This window comes from Gymnoscopelus microlampas (assembly GCF_963454915.1).
Source record: "Gymnoscopelus microlampas genome assembly, chromosome: 12".
Classification (NCBI taxonomy): Eukaryota; Metazoa; Chordata; class Actinopteri; order Myctophiformes; family Myctophidae; genus Gymnoscopelus; species Gymnoscopelus microlampas.
The window spans coordinates 4,071,515-4,094,011 of NC_139949.1; the positions used below are offsets into that span (position 1 = coordinate 4,071,515).

General features: G+C 42.5%; 2 protein-coding genes across 2 annotated transcripts in view; one reads left to right on the forward strand and one right to left on the reverse strand.

Annotated features, from left to right (window-relative positions):
* The window catches only part of LOC311056925 (parvalbumin beta-like), a 523,075-nt gene that overhangs the window by 133,734 nt on the left and 366,844 nt on the right, over positions 1-22,497 (forward strand). The gene's annotated exons all lie outside the window — the stretch shown is intronic.
* sap30l (sap30-like) lies at positions 370-20,507 on the reverse strand. Its single transcript, XM_084073399.1, has 4 exons — positions 19,584-20,507; positions 14,463-14,585; positions 10,463-10,561; positions 370-4,697 (listed from the first exon to the last, which is right to left on the reverse strand). The coding sequence occupies exons 1-4, from the start codon at positions 19,776-19,778 to the stop codon at positions 4,569-4,571; spliced, it is 546 nt and encodes a 181-aa protein (XP_083929525.1). The 5' UTR covers positions 19,779-20,507; the 3' UTR covers positions 370-4,568.

Below are 22,497 nucleotides of genomic sequence, written 5' to 3' on the forward strand. Positions count from 1 at the left end.
ACGTGTGGAGCGTTGTCCCGTGTTTTAGGGAAGGTTCTCTACAAGATCTCAATGACATCTCGCAGATCTACAAGCTCACTATGCGTCGCGATGTGAGGCGTTGTGAGCTTGTAGGTTGGCTATGTTCAAATAGCCGAAGAATATATATAGGGCCGAAGTGGTTAGGGCGTGTTTTGTAATAATAATCTAAATCCACAAAGTAACTAGTAACTAAAGTTTTCAAATCATTTTAGTGGAGTAAAATGTACTTAGTTACTTTACACCACTGGATATGGGGGTGCAATGCCTTTGGTTGCTTTGTAGGCCAACATCAGTGTTTTATTTGGTGTGAAATGTATGGGTAAAATGAAGTACATCTCAAACACATCGCTCCTTGTACTTGTACGTTTATTAATAAGCAGCCATATTTAAATATGTATATTCTAGTACATCAATAAGGTTAATGCAGCATGGCCTAATATGGTAACAGAGGCGGGGTCTACATGGCACTAAAAAAAAATAATCTACAAGCAAAAACAAAATAAACAGACTCCACTGATGATGGCGCATCAATAAAATGTCTGACAGACAGAAGTTACATTAAAATAACTCATAGAAACAAAAACCATCCGACGAGAAAACAATAAAAACAACCTCAGTGTACAAATTCATGTCGCCGGCCGCTAGAAAACACAGGCGTCGGCTAAAGACCCAACAAATACCACTTTGTGATTGGTTGACAGAGCCAGATGTCTCCTCCCATCGTCACCTACAAGGTGTCGACCACTTTTACCCTGGCGTCATTTATAGGGGGGGGGGCAAAAAGTTTCCAAATTCTCAAGAAGCAGAAGTATAAAACGGGGTTTAAATGGTTGACGGTGCATTCCACATTTACGCCTCTGTGTTTTTGTCTACAGGTCACAGTGGTGAATAAACCCATGACTTCCTCTTTGCCACTTTTAGTATTTTAAAAATACAAGTGTTCTTTTGTTTAGTTTTGTTTGTTTTATTATAGCAGACCTAAGATAAACAACTCTGTCCAAATGGTGTGGAAATAAAACTGTACCGTCCACAAACACGTTCCCAGCGGTCGGAGGGTGTTAAATGGGGCTCTCTGGTGGACGAAACAAAGTACATCAAATTATTACTTGACCAGTGAGACATGATTACCAAAAAGATTCAGATTTGTCTTCTTTAAATATATTCACATACAGGGCTTCTGAAAGGCAGGGTTTGACGTCACACTGCCTGCTGCACTGTAGCTAAAACACACACACCCAGGTCAGTGTGGTTCAACATGTTTACAACTAGAACCAAACACCTTTAAAATGCACTTACACACACTCTGAACGTTCTCAAGAGCTCAGTGACATGAACCACATGAATCAGCGGCCCTATTTTAGGGCCAACATCGGACGAAAATAGCACATCTACAAGCTCATGTGTCACATTTTGCGACATATTGTGAGCTTGTAGATCTGTTTTTGTCAGATGTTCACACCAGAAAGGGACGGAGGCTTAGAGTGGTGGCTGACATGTTAAATGAATTTCCTGAATCCTATCGATACCAATTCAGTCGCGTTGGTTCTAAGTCACGTTGTGACATGTGGAGCTGAAGTCAGGAGGGACACAGCGGAGGTCTACGGTTCGACTTCCAGCTCCTCCTCACATAGTAGTGCCCCTGAGCAAGACACTGCAGATCATTACACTATTTTAGAAGATTCTCCTTTAGTTAAACACACTATTGCACAGGAGGGGTGTTTGAAAAAGCAGGAATATTGAATTTATAATCTAAGATTATAATATAAAAATGTGTAATATTGAAGTTATAATCCAAGTTATATGATGAAAATATGGAATATTGAAGTTATAATCCAAGTTTATAACCTGAAGAAAACATTTCTTGTTCATAACAAGAGGTTGTCAATTAATCTTCTGAACATAGAGATGATTTGAACCTTTTATTAATTGGTTGTATCCCGCTTGTTGAAACACGACTCCTGTAGACAACACAACGTCACTGTCGGGCAGGAAACCTAAAATGTTTGCATGTATTTTGAGCAAAAGAAGTGGAAAAAACGAAATCTACAAGCTCACAATGTTTCGCATCATTCCTCCATTCAATGAGGGGCCCACCGCAAAAAACAGCTTCTCCTGCACTAATAGACGTACAAGACATATATCTATATATATCATTGCAGTCGGGCAGAAACCGCTTAATTCCATATTTACTATTTACTTACTTAGTGTTTTTTTCGTAAATCAATGCCCTACTTGATCAAACAAAAATATCAAAAGTAGCAGATCTACAAAAAAATATTATGAATATTTCTGTATTGACATGCCCAGAATAGGGAGAGCAGGTTGAATGTTTTTAGCCAATTAAAAGTATTAAGAGCTTGTGACTTTTATTTTCTCGTTTCAAGAAAAGTAATGCTTGTGGACGTACATGGTTTCCACTTGACAGTGACGATGTTTAAAAGCAGACCTGGTCTAAGAATCCACAGATCTGGCACTTCTACCGTTTAATGGAGGACAAAGACATCTTAAATAATATCATTAAAATGGTGCTTTCACTTTTACAGCCTGCTAATACATTTTAATTTCAGTTTCAGACAATGAAAAGAAAATCATAAAAAAAAGAACTATACAGACAACTTTCCTTTTACTGTACAGTAAAGGACAAACTAAAGACAATTCCAACAAAAAGCGGTAGAATATTGGACCGGTGAGAGCCAACAGTTGTAAAATCGATCGTGATGGACAACTAAATGTGGGTGTTTGCAGTTGAACCTGACTGGACGCTGTAGTTCACAGCTGCATTGTGTGTGTCTCTCTCAAGGGTTTCAGGTAAGCTGACAATGAATTCAAATCAGGAAGTGGTTTGCCTTTTCGAGTTGAAAACAGGCGACTGTCATTACAATAAATTATTGAGAATAATTGCCTTAAAAATGTGTGAATTATGAGTCATCTTTCACCACAAGGTTCTGATACTCGCCAATTAAAAATGAAAGGCTTTAGTATGCGTTTGTGTATATTAATATTAACAGAGTTGAAGTAAATGTATGTCTTAAACCCTGACGCCCCAGGTTTGGTATTAGAGAACCTCTCCTAATAGAGCCCAACTGGGGATAGTCTGTATACCAATTACCGTTGTTTTTGACATTTCATTAAAAGAAAAGTTATTGTATTTAGTCCTATTCAACAATTTCAACTACAGCCGATCTACAAGTTTGTAGATGTGCTATTTTCATGGAAGTTTTACAAAAGACGTTAAAAACTTTTGAAAATGTTGGCCTATAAGCTGCCCACAATAGGGACACCATTATTGAAAGTGGATTGGGACAAACCGCCTGCATGATTGCAGGTAGCGATAGTCAAAAAGTAAACGTCAAATAACGGCCGATATGGGAGGGGCTCTGCTCACAAACAAGCCGCTCGTTCAACAAGTAAAACAGAAATACAATCCCCGTCTGGCATTCACAACTGTGCTTTGGCACAAGCATTCTCCTCCTCAAAACCAAACGGAACAGACGACTCTGCAAAGACCAAAAAAAAACTAAACTAAACCTAAGTACCCACAGAAAAAAAAGAAAAGAAAAAGAAAAGAAAAATACATTTGTTTTCTTTTTCTTAAGGCAATCATCATACATTGCATTCGACCAGCTACTTACAGTAGATCATACATCTGATATATTTGTACATATGTGCACTCCGAGTGTGTGAGAGTCAACTCGTGGGTTGTGGACTGTCTTTAGGACTGGGTTGTGGACTGTCTTGAGGACTGGGCTGTGACCCGTCTTTAGGACTAGGGGGGGTGGTTAGGGTTAGAGAACAGACCGCCACCAGAACTTAAAAAGGAGGTATAGGAAACACGCACTCACGTGGCGCACACAGATTAATGCATTGCGACCCAAATGCTATAGCCTCCCTGTGACACTTTTGTCCTCCGAGTCACATGATGTGTCCCTGGGCTCCTGGTGTCAGAGAGGTGGAGGAGGACAGCAGGGGGACAAGGTGACCTCTGGTGGTGGTGGCTGTCGCATATTATTATTGTCATTGTGTGTGGCTGGCGTTTGTCCGGAACTACCTTAACCCTGGTGGCTCCATCTTTAAACCCTGGTGGCTCTATTCTGGGCATGTTATAGGTGAAAAGAGCAAAACATTTCTTGGGGTTTTCTGAACTAAAAGAAAATAGGGCATACGTGGATAATCACATATGCCCTATGCACTCTGTTGAACGACAAATATCCAAATCAATGTATGCCGTCGCGTTCTGCTTGTAGATCTGCCATTTAAAAACAATAATTTAGTTGAATGTTTGAAAGATATGTTTTCCTTTCTATGAAAGTGTTCACCTATAATGCCATGCCTAAAATAAGGGAGGTCAGTGTTAACTTGGTGAATTGTCGATGGTTTTGTTTGTCAGATTGTGTCGTTGCGGTCCTTGTGGGCTTTGTACATGTGCAGTTTTTGGTTACTGTTGTGGTGGTTGGTGGGTGGGTGGGTGTTGTAGTTTTTTTGGTTACTGTCATGGGCGGAGGTTGTAGTTTTTTTGGTAGCTGTGGCGTTGGGGAGGAGGAGGTCGTCTAGTCCAGCTGTTTGCTGCCGTCTGCTTTCTGGTCCAACCGGCTCTTGCTGCTCTTCACCATATAAATAAAATACGTCAGGGTCTCCTTCTCGTTCACCGGAATGTTCCTGAAATGACGACTCACCGTCTGGGAGAGAGAGAGAGAGAGAGAAAATAATGACAAATTAATGTCAATCTTTCAGAGGTCAGACATCTTTGTGTAGAACGTAGGGCTGGGTAATATGGGCAAAATCATTTTCTACCGACATTGTGATAATCTTTAGTTTTCCACTATGCTTTTTAACACATTCACTGCCAGGGATTTTCTAATGCTGGCACGTAGCTTCTGCCAGCATTTTTAAGCATTCTGACACATTTTTCAAGAACCACAGAATATTTATCTCCAGTATGATCGATCCCCTGATAGTTGTTAATCACGGAGGAAATCAAAAAAATGTCATCGTGACCTCCCGTTCTCTTGTTATACCCAGTTGAAAAGTGGCATGTTTCGCCAAAAATATATAGTAAAACGCAAACAAAAATATATCAAAGTCAATGGCGGTGAACAGGTGGATTTTAAATGACAGAGATGTTGGTTAATGGCAGTGAATGTGTTAACCACTTTCATACTTCTAATCACTTTCCAGAAGTAAAAGAATATATATTTAAAAAAAACTGTCTGTGTTTGTTGATTGAGAGGCTCAGGAGGGCAGTACAAAAAAATAGCTAAATATGTAATCTACATATTGCAATGTTACTGTATTCAATATGAAAAATTACAGACAAACCCATGGTTAAGGTGGCCGCCGATATTTATATTTAACTCTTTGAAGGCCGCTGACTCGATAACGCGTCAATTGCTAGTTTGTTCAGTGTGCCGTCGACGCGTTAGACGCGCGTTCATTGTTTAATCTCTGATCGCGCTATAATGTTTATTTTTCACCATCATTTTGGCTTCCTGATTCCTTGAGACTCACCCGGAACCGGATCCAGAACGGAGATTTCACTTCCGGTTCAACTTTTTTTTCCTCTGTCATTTTCGGCCAGAATAGGGAAAAACACGTTTTTTTCACACGGTGTAAAAGACTAACGGATACCCCCCCTTTTATTTTCTTTGGTCCGGGTGACGATCAGTCATCGTATTAGTGTATCACATCGTTTTAACGGCGATCATGGATCGTCGAAGACGTCACATCCGGTTCATGACGTAATGACTGTGTCATAGAGGGGGGGCGGGGGGGGGGGGTTCATCGGGGTGATCAAGCTGTCATCTACTGCTCTCTACTGGTAGAATTGTGTGAGTTTGAAATTGCAGTTAGAGAATTTATTTAAATGGAAAATGACAAAATACAAAAATTAAAAAACACGCAAATCGCTGGCACTGGGGGAGTACTTTATGAAAATACTCTGGCAGTCAAAGAGTTAACGGCCAATTAAGATTTGAATGGGATAATGGGCGGCATATAGCTGCTAACGGAAACCTTCGACTGAATACACAATCACATCTCCTGTGTGCACAGGGTCCTTGAACTTTCTGACAACAATAATCCACTGAGATGTCTCTTGTAGGTCAGCTGCACTATCCACAAATAAAAGTAGACATTATGTTTCCTTGCAATGTGGGTGTGAACAAGCCAACATCAGAATGCTATTTGCAGCAACACGGGGTATAGGGAAAAGACTTCAGACTGGAGTTGTGTCTGGTGTCGGGCATCTTGCTAAGTTAATACTAGAGAAAGTATGCTCTAATGTTGCTGGCTCTTAAACCATTGAGACCTGAAGCCGATTCTACATGTCTCCTAAACCTCAACAGTATTCTGAAAAACGTATGTTTCTATATCAGTGGTGCTCAATCTTTTTCATGTCAAGGACCCCCAAAATTATATGTATTTGGCCTCGGACCCCCATCAAAATATTTTGTTCCAGGGACCCCCAGAAGCAACGATTTGAGTTAAAAATGTTCGCTTTAAAAATATATATATTCAAAGATGTGCACACATTTTCACTATTTTTGAATAGCCCAAAGTGTAAAATAATGCCTTTTAACTCAAATCTAGAAATGACACAGTTCCAGGTCCTAATAGGTTAAATGCTGATTAATATATAATGATGCAGTTCTCAAATGTTAGGAGTAAGCCTGAGAACATTTAGGATATAATTACTAGGCAGGGAAACAAGTTAGAAGTGGCCTCCTATTATAAATAGCGTGGCATTTGGCTTGATGACCGCCTTTCCTTTCAACATCAGTTTAAATCATCTTAAAAACGAAGATAGGGTTTTTAATTCAGAAACATGTCCCATTTCTCCTTTGAGGCCTTTTTGTAACATTCATACTGATAGGTGAGAACGGTTGTACATGAGTGCATCTACACATTGCATGAACATGTTAACCCATTCAATCGGGGGACGCATTTCTGTCATTTTAGATTTCTTTGGCTATTCAAAAATTGCAGATCTACAAACTCCTACAAGCTCATAGCGCGGCTATGAGCGTGATCTACAAACTTGCAGATCTACAAATTTGCAGCGCGGCACTCGGTGCCGCAATAGGAGCTTGTATATCTGCTATTTTTGAATAGCCAAAGAAATAAAAAATGACAGATGCGTCCCGGGACATAATGGGTTAAGATACTGCATGTCACACTTGGTCACACAGCACTGAGATTTGTCCCAAACTCTATTTGTACTCTTGACTCCACGGCTGGTCGGCCATGTCTGACATTTGCAAGAACATTGGTGCTTGTTAATTTATAAAGCCACTCTACGCAAACTGAGATCATAATTTGCACTTTGATTGCACAGAACTCTAACTGCAGTTATGCAGGGACTGCGGGTGGAAATGATCCTTAGGCCAAGTTCGGCATGTTTACGTGAGATCATGTTCAGTTGATTGCATTCACGTTCATGTATTGAATGTTCATTGACGTGCATTGTCCCGTCTAAATAAACAAATAAAGTAAAGTATAAACTGAGATCACAAGATGCAGTCTCGTCTCTTCCAAGTGCAAGAACCAAACTGGGAACGGAAGCTTCTATGTGCTTCGCTCTGCGAGACTTCAACACGACTTGAAACTAAGGGAAGTGGTCTCTCTGCCTAGTTTTAAAGCCCCATATATATACCTGTATATACTGCTCAAAGAAATGTATTGAACACTTTGATCCCTTGTTATTTTGAGTTTTAATGAACTGTGTACATACTGCTAACAAAAACTGCTCAAAAGAATCAAGGGATCAAAGTGTTCCCTTAATTATTTTGAGCAGGTATACAGTATACCATTGAATTCATCGGTTGTACATCTTGAAGGTATACATTAAAAGCATACAATTGGGGAAGGGATTCTTCACAGGTATAATGTGAAATTCCATTGAGCCTATGGCTACGTGAGAGATCATATGCGTACAGGGACTTAGCATGTTTTTCCCCCTTCCATTTCACACTGTTTTTGTCACTAAACGTCTCAATACCTCAAAGAGCAAAACTGAAGTCACTCAGACTCAATCTTCCATCATCTCTTGTACCAACATAAAGAGATAAAGGGGATTACGCCCGGAGAACCATTAAATGCACTGGACACACTCTGAATCCTCCCGGAGGAGACGTTTAATAACCCCGAGCTGAACCCCCAAACACTGGCTCGTTTGATTTATAACAACAACCGCGGAGGGGAACGAAGGAAACACACACACCTCTACTTAAGGAGCTGGCAGCTCTACTGAATGGCGCTCGGCGGTAATTGGTTGGAAGCTGTTGACTGGTGGGTTTATTAATGATGTGTAAGGCTCATTAATAGGGGGCCTGAACCTCTCCTGAAAGCCTGGGGAAACATTCAACTTACAGCCTCGCTTTCATTCATTTCCCACCGTTTAGCCAGCTGGCTAGCTAGCCCGACTCTAGTTAGCGTCCACCGACCCCCCCACTCCCCGTCCTGCGTTGGCAGCGCAGCATAGAGGGGGCATTTGTGAGCGTTGAGGCCGGGGGACCAGCTGTGAGATTACATTGAGCCCACCTGTCGATTAGGTGACTTTGCCTAACGATCACCCCCATGACCAATTACCGCAGAATGGCCGGCCCCCGCCACACCAAATATATCACAGCCCGTAAACGAAGGGATAGTTATGAACCAAAGGGCCTGAGCTGAAAAGAGCCCCGGCCACACCTCGCACAGGAAAATGACCAAATGCACTTTGGAAAACGTGAATTATAGACCCGACAGTCCCAGCGTAATCTTTAGGAAAAGCGCACTGAAAAATAATTGGGACCACAAACTCCCGTTCTGCTGAGACACTGATTTAAAAGTTGCACATGAGAATGAATGTGTCTCTGACTTAATGATTATAACCCCGTGTACATTCACATTAGGGCCGCAACTAGTCATTATTTTAAGAGCGATTCTATCGATAACGTTTTCTACTAATCAAATAATCTTGTCATAAAATCAAAAAAATGTATGACTAGTCTGATCAACCACTTAAGCCCTAGTTGATACTTTGCAAAGTATTTTATACTTTGCCGTACAAAAGGTGTTGCACAAAACTAGCGAGCCGATCTACAAAATGGTAAATGGTGCATTTATATAGCGCCTTTATCCAAAGCCCTTTACAATGTGCATTACATTTGGCGTAGGAAACCATGCAAGGCACCGACCTGCTCATGCTGGAACGCAACTCTTGTCATTTTAGATTTATTTGGCTATTCAGAAATAGCAGATCTACAAGCTCATAGCACGCCATGACCATTTTTGCTAATCTTTGAATATATATATTTTTAAAGCGAACATTTTAGCTCAAATCTTTGCTTCTGGGGGTCCCTGGAACAACATTTTGAGATAGGGGTCCGCGGCCAAATACATCATCTTTGGGGCCCTTGACATGAAAAGGTTTGAGCACCACTGATAAAGCAACAATATTTTTGTTCAGAAACAATAAGACATTTGTTGAGACATTTGACAGTAACATATGTTCACTTATATTCAAATAAATAATAAATATATTCAAAGATTCGCACAAATTTTCACGATTTTTCAAAGATAGCAGATCTACAAGCTCATAGCACGGCACTCGGTGCCACGCTATGAGCTTGTATATATGCTATTTTTGAATAGCCAAAGAAATCCAAAATGACAGCGATGCGTTCTCGGATTGAATGGGTTAAGTAAGTGTCTTGCACAAGCACATCTCGACAGCAACACTGGGGGAGCGGCCGCTCTACCTCCTGAGCCGTCAGAAAAACATACCAAACTATAACGTAATGTAGTTCTGTGTCCCATGATACATGTGACACCAACCCTATACCCTCACAGGAGAGCGTGCACTCAACTAATAGGCTCTATGCACAGCAGCCATATTGGAAAGAAATTGCGCCTCTTCTTACTTCCTTCACAGGTGTTACCAATGATACTAATTAAGGCTCTGTTCCATTTAGTGTGGCATAGTGGTTGTCTTATTTTCAAGTCTTATTTTCCATAACTCTGAGAGTGTACAAATGGAACCAGTTTGGTTCCATTTGTACACTCTCAGAGTTACACACCCACCATAAGGGGCCATTTTGGAACCAAAATGGAACCAGAATGGAACAGAGCCTTAATTAGTATCATTGGTAACACTTGTGAAGGAAGTAAGAAGCAGCCCAATTTCTTTCCAATATGGCTGCTGTGCATAGAGCCTATAATCGCTGAACATTGAAGAATGTTTAGTTTTCACCGTTGCTACATTTTACAGCCATTGAGATCTTACATAAATATTGAGGTATGAAAACATTCTTTGCAACCCCAGTGCACGCACACACGTGCACTTCCCCTCCAGTAGCGCCTAGACTATGCTTTGTCGATTTGTCCGATTAACGGTTCTACCCCTAGTTCACGTATGGGCAAAAAGTGGCCTGTCTTGTTGTCAGCTAGGTCCAGGTGGTGTTACCTCTGCAAGCTGGGCCTTGTTGAGACCAGGCCTGGTCTGAAGCTTGTAGTGTCTCTTATAACGTCTCAATGTGTTCACCTGCAACTGGAACAGATCCACCTGAAACACACAACACACACACACGTCCAAATCAGTCACGTCAACAGCAAAACACAAAAGGCAGAATAAAACAGATAGCAGGAATGGCTGCAAATCAATCAACAACTACATTAAAAACTCAAGACGCATGTTCTCCCTGTGTCCCCTCAGGTAGGTACCCTCACAAAAAACATGCAGTAATCCTGGTCTCTATACTGCCTCCCCCTGGTCAGCCGGGGCGCCTGATGGAGAGGAAAGGAACTGGTTGGAATAACTTGTTCCTTCCACACGCTACGTCCTACCGGGGAAACTGCCCCCTGTCAGGTGATAAGAAGCGGCCTGCTCACTCCTCATGCATTGAAGGAAGCATGAGCTCAGTTTGGGGCTCCCCAAGGCTGGCAGAGGGAGAGTAGCACCCATGATTACAGCTTAGGCAATTGTGTGAAAAAACAAAAATCGTGAAAAGAAGAAAAAAAACTCAAAGACTCAATAAAAGCCCCTGCCCCTAGAAGATAATTAAAATACTCAAGACGTTTCTCCCCGAGTAAGAAGCAGGAAGCACTGCCTTTTTTTAATGTAGTTCTTGTTCTGATTGCCAGGAGGATCAAAAGAGCAGCGCTCTCCTCCAAAAGTTGAGCTATTCTCTGCTTGAAGCACAAAGGGTGCTGCGCCAAATAAAGAAAATGGCGGACGCAGAGAGCGCTGAAGCGCGACGCTCGGGTGCAGGGGAGAGGAGCACTGCAGAGCGTCTTTACCATATAAATAAATGCATGGCAGTCAGGTGCCACAGCTCAAAACTAGAGATGCACCGATTGAAAAATCCTTGGCCGATACCGATTACCGTTTTTTTAAAAGTCTGACCTGCCGATACCGGTTTTCTATCTAAGAACTAGACAACTAGATTTTTTTCAGGCCGAGTACAAGTACTTCATTTTGTGTATTCGCATATACAGAGAACCAATAGCAATACAAATAAAAAAAACACTTATTCCATATCACAATAGTACAATATCCAAAATGACAGAAGATATACAGTCTAATATCATGATATGGCTATAATATTGATGCCCTAACTATGCAACGAAAGGCCTAAAGTGATTACAAAGACAGGAAAATGAAATACTGTATCCCAGGGGTCTTCAACAGGGGGTCCGGGACCCCTAGGGGATACTCAAGAGTTACTACAGGGGGGCCACCAAATCTTTGTGTGATATGATAAACATGTTTTTACATTAACCACTTGAACACTAGCATCCCTTTAATGAGGAGAACTTTAGCCAAACATAGCAGACCTACAAGCTCACACCGCCTCTCACTGCGAGGCATTGTGAGCTTGTAGATCAGCTATAGAGGTAGGTAGTACAAGTAAAAAAAAAATGTATACAACTATGTATACCCTAGCCGCTGCGCGGTGCTTTGTGTTTGTTGGTCTCTATAATATATAAAGCCATAATAGGAGATGTTCCCAATGGAGCTATGCCCAAATATGGAGTGTGTTGTCTGACCTCACTTGGGTCTCGTTGGGCGGTTATATAAAGCCATAATAGGAGATGTTCCCAATGGAGCTATGCCCAAATATGGAGTGTGTTGTCTGACCTCACTTGGGTCTCGTTGGGCGGTGGTCGGCGATGACGCTAAGGAACAACATGGCCGACTGTAATGTTGTGAGTTTGTGTTGGCCGCAATTAATTATGCTGCGAGGGGGCAGATGTGTGCTGAGCAGTATGAAGTGGCCTACAGACTGCGCGTAGTAATTCTGCACGTTGTGGCGTGTCTTGTTAGTGACATTGATATGTTGTTTTTGTGTTTAGTCCCACACAGTGGCAGGATTTTTTTGGGGGTTTTGGGTTTAGAAATGTATATATATATATATATAGATAGATAGATAGATATGGAGGGGGTCCCTGCTTGATCTCTCTCTCAGCTAGGGGGTCCTTGGCCAGAAAAACGTTGATGACCCCTGCTGTAGCCTATATAATTTTTATTTTTATTTGTACCATTACTGTCATGGCTGTCACTGTTATACAGCTGCATGATTATGGCTAAACTTATTATGGGTCCATATTGAGATCAGTTATTAAAATTATTCTTATATATCTTTTTTTTAACAAACAATCTTATCTTAACGGAAAATTATTTTCTTATTTTGACTAAAAGCAAAAAATAAATAAGGTTTTCCCATTCAGACACATAGGACATATATCCCTGCATTTAATTGTTTTCAAGGTGATACATTTACCTTATGTCTCTCTAGTCTAGTCTCTTGCCTTTCAATGATATCAATGGCAAAATATGACCTTACGTCACCGTTTTGGCTTGTTTTCACCACTGGGACTTAAAAAGTTAAACTACTCTCTGTTGCTCAGTGGACTTCGTTAAACTTTCGGATGAGTCTTAACAAGCTTTAATGGGCTACAGCTGGATAGATTACAAGACTTCTGTAGGCACATGAATTAAACCAGCGGTGTGGATGGATGATATCATGATCACAACGTCTTTTTGTGTTGTTGCTCTAAGCGGCTTACTGCATTAACACATTGAGTGCCAGTCGCGTAGATCTACGCGAACCTATTTAAAGCCGCCACGTGCCAGTCGCGTAGACCTACACGAAGTGGTGCTTTTTTCTTTTTTTCGAAAAAAAGTTCACATTGCACTTTTTTCAATTTTCGATACGGCACATTTCATTGTAGCACCACCGGAAACGGAATTATTCGGGATCCGGTTTTGACGATCCCGTCGGCCTCCGTTCTAATGACGAAACTGAAAAGCCATTTTCTCTTTGTAGTTTTTCTCCTCGTTGATCACTGTCTAACATAAACCGTTCTAACTACAACATGGCGGCTCCGTTTGACACGTGGTTTTCACTGGTCGAACCAGGCAGATCTCCGCGATGTTTACAAACAGTGCAGAGCCCAATCTTAAGGATTTTAACAAGGTCTATGGCGACGTGAAAAAAACAAAACAACAACAATAAAACGTTGGCACTGGTGAGTACATTATGAGATTAACCTGTGGCATGGAATGTGTTAAGGACTTTTCAGATGGCGCCTAGTAATTTATTTGGAACAAGAGACAACCCTGCAGGTAGGAGGAATGAGCAGCTACTGTCTGTACGGGAGACGTGCACACACACCCCCCGACCGTCCGTGCCAAAGTTGTACTGTCTTTTCAGCAACATATGCAAAGAGAGACAGGGGGGTGATTTTTCTTTGGAACTGGCTAAAATAACAGGGATGTATATACGCATTTTTTTTCTGTAGCCTGCATCAGCTTTTGCAATGTCTGTCACTGAAAGTAATAGTAACTTCAACTGCATGGACCGCCTGAGAAGCCTGGTGACGCACTTACTGCCTTTAAACTCTCAGTGAATGACGGACCGACAGTCACGGCATCGACTAGGCTATAACTCGTAGGAGCGCCCTCGTTGCCGGAAGGTTGCCGGTTCGAATCCCCGGACCGGCAGGAAAAATCTGGGTGGGGAAGTGAATGTTCACCACTTCCCCAACACCACTGAAGTGCCCTTGAGCAAGGCACTGAACCCCAACTGCTCCAGTGGAGCTGCGTAGTGGCCAACAGTATATGACTGTGGTTGTACTAGTCAGCTCCCAGGTTTTAATGTGTCTGTCTGTCTGTGTGTTTCTATGTGCAGGGCGTTGCTGAAAATGAGCACTTGTGCTCAGCTACTACCCTGGGTAAATAAAGAACAAAAAAAAATAATAATAATAACTGCGCGCAGCATTATGGAATATAATATATTCCATAACATATATATTCGATAAATGTATTTATCGATGTATGTACTCCGACATACAGATGGCGTCACTTCCTGAAAATAGCAGATCTAAAATCTACATTACAATGTGTCACTGCTAAACGAGTCACGACACAGTATGAATAAGGCATTTATTTTGGTGGGGCGTACCTCTGGAACCTCTACGTCGTGGTCAGGAGACTCTCCTCCATCGTCACTGGTCTTCCTCTTCCTCTTGTTGCGGACGCTCTGGATGAAGTTCTTGTGGAAGTCACAGATGTACAGATGACGCACCTGCAACAACAACACACACACCAAACTAATCATACACCCATACCAAACTAATTATACACCCCTTCACAAAACACATCTTTGCTCAATGCATGTATAGTACAGTGTATAACATTGGTTGATGAATAGTACCTATGTTATGTACTATAACATGTATTAAAGGTTCCAATTTATCATTGTAGAGTTTCACCTTGTATTTATGAGTCGCTCGACCTGAGACCCCTAACACCGAAATAGGTTCTTCACACAGACACAGTGTCCTAAACGGCTTGAAGGCAAGGTCAGACCCAATGCTGCAATGCTCCGTGTTGTGCTACTGAACAGCACAACGACACCTGAGAGACCAATGCAGGGAACGTTCTGTGACTTTCTAATGCTCAACTTTAGAACCTACAAGCACGTGGGTTGATATGGACAGACCATAACACTCAACTGGACTTGGTCAGAGCTGTGCATGCAAACATTACCGACACACACGACTGACAGAACAGAAGTGACCGGCATATACTAACCCTCACAGACAGGGTGCAGGGGCGCAAACCAAGGCCACAGATTCAGTGCAATAGGCTCTGTGTGCATGTCAGCCCGTCAACAGGCTGGACATCAACCAGGTGGTCAATGGAGATTTAAAAAAAAATAAGTTAAAAGCGTAGATTAGTGCTTCTAGGATCAACAGGAACCATGACCTGAAGGCTGGACATAGACTTTACTTTTCCAGTGAATCTACCATGTCGGTTTTACCTGTGAATGTTAGTTGTGGACTGTGGTTTAAGCTGACAAATACGTCGATAATCTGTTTGCACTTTATCAGTACAATGTGCTGACACTCTTTGCACCTTATGTCTAACCTCATGTACATATATACCTGCTGCTATGTGGACTTACCTTATGTCTAACCTCATATATATATATACCTGCTGCTATGTGGACTTACCTTATGTCTAACCTCATATATATATACCTGCTGCTATGTGGACTTACCTTATGTCTAACCTCATGTACATATATACCTGCTGCTATGTGGACTTACCTTATGTCTAACCTCATATACATATATACCTGCTGCTTATACCTACCTGCTTATACCTACCTTATGTCTAACCTCATGTACATATACATGCTGCTATATGGACATCCCTTATGTCTGACCTTATGTACATATACCTGCTGCTATGTTTTCTTTTTCTCATTGCTCTCCCTGCCCCCCCCCCCCCTTCTTTCCTCTTCTTCACAAAACACAAACTATTTAGCTTGCACAAAAAAACATTTTCACCCACTTCTTTACACCTGTAAACCTGTGACATGACAATGAAGGTGGTTCCCATTGTGTAGTCGAGGGTTCTCAGAAGGTGGCATTACCCATTTCAGGCTGTTTCAGTTTCTCACAGCCGAGTTTAATTGGCTCATATGCGTTAACACATATAATGCCAATCCCGAGATATCTCGGGACATTAAATCCACCCGTTACCTGCGTATCCCGAGATATCTCGGGATCGTCTTTTTATGTGGTTTAATAACGAAAAAAAAAAATGTTGGTACCATCCTTGATTTTTTTTCCCCCCCCATGACGCTTCTGACCCATCCTATGAGAAAATTTTCGACAACCGTTTCCGGTTCGTTTTTTATCCTGAAAAAACAGTTTTTCCCTGGTTTTGGCTAAAGATCATGGTTTTCACACGGTTTAAAAAACGAATGGTAAGCTCCGGTTGTATTTTCTTTTCTTTGATCGACGAACGGTTATCCTCTTTGTGTTTAAAAACGATCTGATAGCCGATCGGAGGCTAAGCTAATCTAAGATGGCCGGTGGGAAACGTCACAGCCACGTCACAGCCAAACGGATATGACGTTTGCAGCCTCTTTTACCGGCTGATAACACAGAAGAAAAAGGAAAAAAAGTGTAAACATTATGAGGGCTCGTACGTCCGTCGTTGCTGTTTATAAACACCATCCGATCGCGGATTTTAATGGATATAATTTTTTTGTGAACGGTTCAAAAGGCTATAAAACTCAAAAACGCTGGCAGTGGGTGAGTACCTTATGAATAAACTCTGGCAGGGAATGTGTTAACAGTTCAAACCTGCTGCTGAGCCAATCAAACTAAGCAATAGGAGAATGAACCGGAACAGGAAAAAGCTGGATCAGCACACAACAAATGGCTAACTAAAAATCATTTCACGGGCCATTTGGTGTGCTGATTTTTCTTTTTCAATCATCTTTATTGTCACGTCACAGGTTTACAGGTGTCAAGAGGTGTGCTGCTCCACCATCTGTAGTTTCCGTTGACGAGAAAGAGGCTAAAAGTAGGGTAGAGCAGGAGAGGTAAGGGGGGAAAAAGATAGCACAGGCCAAATAATCAAAGATACTGTATGTGCATATATACAGATATATGTCACACGGTGTATTTGGATCCAACACCCAATCCGTTTGGCTTTGGGATATGCATGTCTGTTTAATCTCAATATAAATGCAGGCCATTTACAAAGTACAAGCACTAGCGCATGAATCGGTCTTGGTGGCATCGCTACGGGCACATAAATGCTCCAGTACTGAAATCAAGTACAAAGCAGACTGACACACATGGTTCAGGGACAACACTGCCTCCTATTCAACAAAACGGGGCCGGTGCACTGCTATTTTTAAACTGCTACAGAGAATCAAACACTTCATTGCGACCTCAATTAACTCCTGATAGAACACGCTTCTTCAGTCGGTGGGATTATCGCAGCCACAACACGTAGAAACCTCTCTGTGAGCCGTCTATTCTAATACCATCTGAAAGACTCATAATTAAGACTGTCGGGGGGGCATTAGGACATACAATGTGCTCAACCTCTTCCAGTACGGACGAGGAAACAAGACAAAGGAATAAAATGGGGGCAGTCATCATTTTACATCTGTAAGCTTTTAACCACTTTGCAAGCTTGTAGCTCTGCTATTTTCGGGGAAGATTTTAATTTTGTCCAAAAACGTGGATGGCCGGGCTGAAAGTGGTTAAATGTATTTATTGCCATGCAATATATTCCAGGTCTCACGCACATCTAGCATCCGCTCAAAAAAGCATTCCGAACTGTTCCCTTCACTTCCAACAAATGCACAACAGGGTTCGACGGTATCGCCAGCTGACAGCAGTGTTTTAAACCACCCAGATCTCTTTCTCTCTCTCTTTGCATCTGAATCATTTCTCAGAACTCCTGCAGCCAGTCATGTTCTCTCTCTCCCTCTCAGTATGTGCACAATCAGGTTGCATCTCTCTGGCACACAAGCAGGGACTGAAAGAAACACCATGTCAAACTGAGTGAACCACCAAGATGACGGGACACAAAGTACAGCTCAGCACATATCTCTCACACACACACACACACACACACACACACAGAGAGTTGTGTTTATTCAAGTGACAGTCGGTTACTTTTCCCCTCAACATCGAATCACCTTTGTTGGCTTCCTTGGCAACAGCCATTTTAAAGGGGGGTAGAGACTAGATCCCATGGCGCGGAAGAGCAGTCGAGCTGCGATTGGCTGTCCCCGTTGTCGCAGCAACGCTGGAACCAACACGGAAGAGCTTCTCAAAAGTGATTCAAGAAAAAGCAAAGCTAATGATTCTAAATGACTAGAGGTGTGTGTACATGACCATTTACATCTTACATTAACCCAAACTACACGGTAGAGCTCACAGCTGCCTACAGAGTGGATTAAAACACTTTTGGGGCATTGTTGTTGCTCTGAGAGTCAACTAACCAATCACAGCGCACACCACCCGTCCGGGCTATGGGATGTAGACTACCATTTTACCGACAACAGGCTCTCGCTTAACCAACTGTAAACACACACACACACACACACACACACACACACACACACACACACACACACACACACACACACACACACAACTACAAAACAAATACACACTACAACAACACTTCAGCTCAGCGACAGACCGTCGTGTATTAAACCCGTCCAGTCCAGATATAAAAGTAAAAAAACGGTCTTCCTGGCCGTGTGGCTAACATGTTAGCTATAGTTAACCAGCTGACTGGCTGACTGCTGGAAGAAAGGAGAGAAATGTGTCCTTTAGACTAGAGCAAAACGTTTTTCCATCTCATTTGTTTGGGAGAGGGGCGTTGAAAAGCAACACACACACACACACACACACACACACACACACACACACACACACACACACACACACACGAATGTCAAACCTTCGATCCAACACATGCAAAAACAAAAAAGGTCAGAAGTAACTGTAGCGCCAGGCTAGAGTACTAGATAACCACGGATTACATGTAGCGTCATGTTTATTAGTAACCAGAAGACAATCTGATATGAAGAACACTAACATCAACCTGTGTGTGTGTGTGTGTGTGTGTGTGTGTGTGTGTGTGTGTGTGTGTGTGTGTGTGTGTGTGTGTGTGTGAGAGAGAGAGAGAGAGAGAGAGAGAGAGAGAGAGAGAGAGAGAGAGAGGGCGACTGTGTGAACACTCCGTAGTGCGACAGCGGCTCAGTGACAAAAGAGAAGCCGACCTGCTAAAGCGTCGCTCGCCGACAAAGAGCCGCCGACCCGCCGTGGGCCGCGATCGAGGCTCCCTTTCGGCAAGCGACACGATGTCGCTCGATCGATGTCGCTTTAACCGAGAAGTCAAGATCAGAAGCGTTACAACATTAGCAGCCTTGGTGACAGGTCCCGGGCATGCCCTCTTTCCCCCTCGCCTGGTGTGATCAACATGACAATGCCCCCCCCCCGCCCCACAAGAAGATCTAACTGCTCTTTTGTGTTAGATCTCGTTTAAATCTGCCCTCCGGTTGTCGGCAAGCGACGGCCAATCGCACGATAGCAGCAAAACACTAGGATCCAAGATTTATCATGGATGCATTCTGATCGTCAGACTCGATCAGAATGCCTCCATGATAGTCTTGGATCCCACACACACACACACACACACACACACACACACACACACACACACACACACACACTAATAAAGACTGTTCTCTCACGCTCTTGTCGATGTCCAGCTTGAGCTTCTTCTGGCTGATGCTCTTCTGGATCCTCTTGCTGAAGGAGGCGTTCCCCGCGGATCGGCCGCAGCGCTCGCCGTCCTCGATGAGGCAGCAGCTCTGGCCGTAGAACGGCGGCGGAGCCCCCGACGGGGGTCCGTCGTGGCTGTCCTCCTCCGTGCTGAACCCGTTCATTATTATTATAGACGTCGATCTGATCTTATTATTATAACCCGGGGGGATAACTAATCGACCAGAGGCCGATATTGCACCGAATAAACGATTCGATCAGAACCTGATCTTTACACCGAATCGATCAGAACCGATATTATGCCAGATCACTAAATCGAGTAAAATGGTTCAATCGGGAAGGTTTTCCTGGAGTTTTCCCACCTTCCAACCCTGAACCCAAACCCAGCCCTCCCTCCTCGTTGTTGCTTCCTCCTCCTGGAATACTTAGGTTAAACTTTAGCCTGTTTTAGCAACTTTTAGCCGCGTTTCTACCGTATTTCAGCCCCGAGGCTTTCAGATTGCAGAGATCAAGAAGAGAAACGGATAAATAACTCGGTAAATAAGCACTTTTTTGGTTCTTTTTCCTCTCCCACCCCGGTGTGAATCTGTGTCACATCATCCAACAAAAACAGCAGCTCTCTCTCCCCCAAGACGGTGACTTGAGCTGCTAGCTTCGATGCTAATGCTAACGCCGCCGCCGCAGTGATGAATTCCTATGGTGACACAAACACAACGTGCGTTTAAAACAACGACACTATAAAAAACGCACACGTCCGCGTTAAACTGGAAGCACCGGCTCGGATAAAAGAACAGCACAGTGAGGTTATCTTTAAAAGTAAAGGACAATTTAAAGGACGTTTAAATGAAACGCAGCTTCGTTGTTTGAAACAATCAGAACAGCTTGTACAATGAACGACCCGACCAGTGTTGCCAGGTTGCGCGAGAGAAGCAAGCAAGCAACCAACCGGGTCTATGAAAACAAAAAGAGGCGACTAGGCTACATGAGCCAGCTTTGAAAATGTGATAATATAAACTTGGCACAAAACATTTTCAGATAAAGTTCCACGGACAAATACATGTTAATCTGGGGGTCCTTGACATGAAAAAACAACATTAGAACCCAAATAAGCAAATGCACTAAAGAAACAAGGACAAAAAAACGCACCCAGCAACTACCAATATTTACAAGCAACTTTACAGTAAAACTAGTGATGCGATGTTACAGTAAAACAAGCCCAACGTCGCTTATAATAAGCAGACGTGGCAACACTGGCTGCAACACAGTCCCTCCCCCCTTCAAAAGGCGGAAGCCTTAGCACACAGTCCCTGGTCGACCATTGGTGGGTGTTTGAAGGAAGGCGGGGCCTGTGTGCGCACCTCTAGTTGTGATTGGCTGGATGAGATGGCAATCTGACGTTTGTTGTCGCTTCCTGGATCCCCTGCCCTGCCGTGACTTGGGTTGAAAGACGCCAAGGATGAGACAGTGACGTCATGATCAATCAGGAAGTGTGCGTAATATTTTGATTCACAACAAGACAAAAAAAACACGTAAAAGTATCGCGCTACAGAAATGACGTCACTGGGGAAAAGGTGTTGGGTCGCGACGTTCTTGCCAGTGGAAAAAACTAACAAAAACATTTTACATTTTGTTGAGTAAAAAGGTCGCGCAGTAAAACCCTTCCGCTGGAAGGTGTGACGTCAGCCTCGTATCCTTGGTATCTTAGGATCACGTTGCGTCATAGTTGTTTTGTGCCCAAAATAGTAGATCTAAAAGCCCACAATGCGTTGTAGACGTGCGGCGTTGTGAGCTTGTAGATCTGCTATCTGTCAAGTCCAGAATGTCCATACTGTAGTTGTAGAGAGAACAGTGACACTCTGATCAAAGTAGACATTCTTGTACGTACTCTTCTATTCACTTTGGATCGTACAGGTATTTTCAAAGTGGGAAAAATAGAAATAAACATGCACTGTAAATGCGTGCATTATTTCCAATAGGCTCTATTCACAGCAGCCATATTATGAAGACATTCACAGGTGTTACCAATGATACTAATGAAGGCTCTGTTCCATTCTGGTCAAACAGAGTCAGCTGATATTGTGCATGTTGGCTCACTGGAAACACCAGTGGGTCTACAGTTGGGGTCCAGGGACCCTCATGGGCTTCCAAATGGGCCCTTACAGGTGTGTAACTTCCATTTGGTTCCATTTGTACACTCTCAGAGTTATGGGGGGCATGGAAACCACTGTGCTACACTAAATGGAACAGAGCCTTCATTAGTATCATTGGTTAAGGAAGTGATAATATTGCTGGTTATTAAAAAAATGTATCATTATATCATGAGCCTTAGTGAGGACCTATTATATGAAGATAGGTTGAAAATGGGTGATAAAATGGGTGATTCAGTATAGGACTTCAGTATAGAGCCTATACTGAAGTCATGCTTTAACAGCTACAGTGTAGTGTTGACTTACTACACAACAGGTGTAAAGTAACTAAGTGCATTCACTCAAGTACTGTACTTAAGTACAATTCTGAGGTATTTTTTACTTTGCTTGAGTATTTCCAATTTTCTGTACTTGTACTTCTACTCCACTACATCTAACACAAATATTATACTTTTACTCCACTACAATTATTTGAAAACTGTGAAATGGGACATTCTGCATAATGAGTACTTTTACTTGTACTTTAAGTATATTTTGATACCAATACTTTTGTACTTTTACTCAAGTAAATTTATAATTCCGGACTTTTCTTGTAACACAGTATTTCTACATTGCAGTATAGCTACTTACTTAAAGGACGACTTCACCCATTTTCAACCTATCTTCATATAATAGGTCCTCACTAAGGCTCATGATACATTTTTTTCCTAATCAGTCTGTGTCTCAGAGGAGGGCT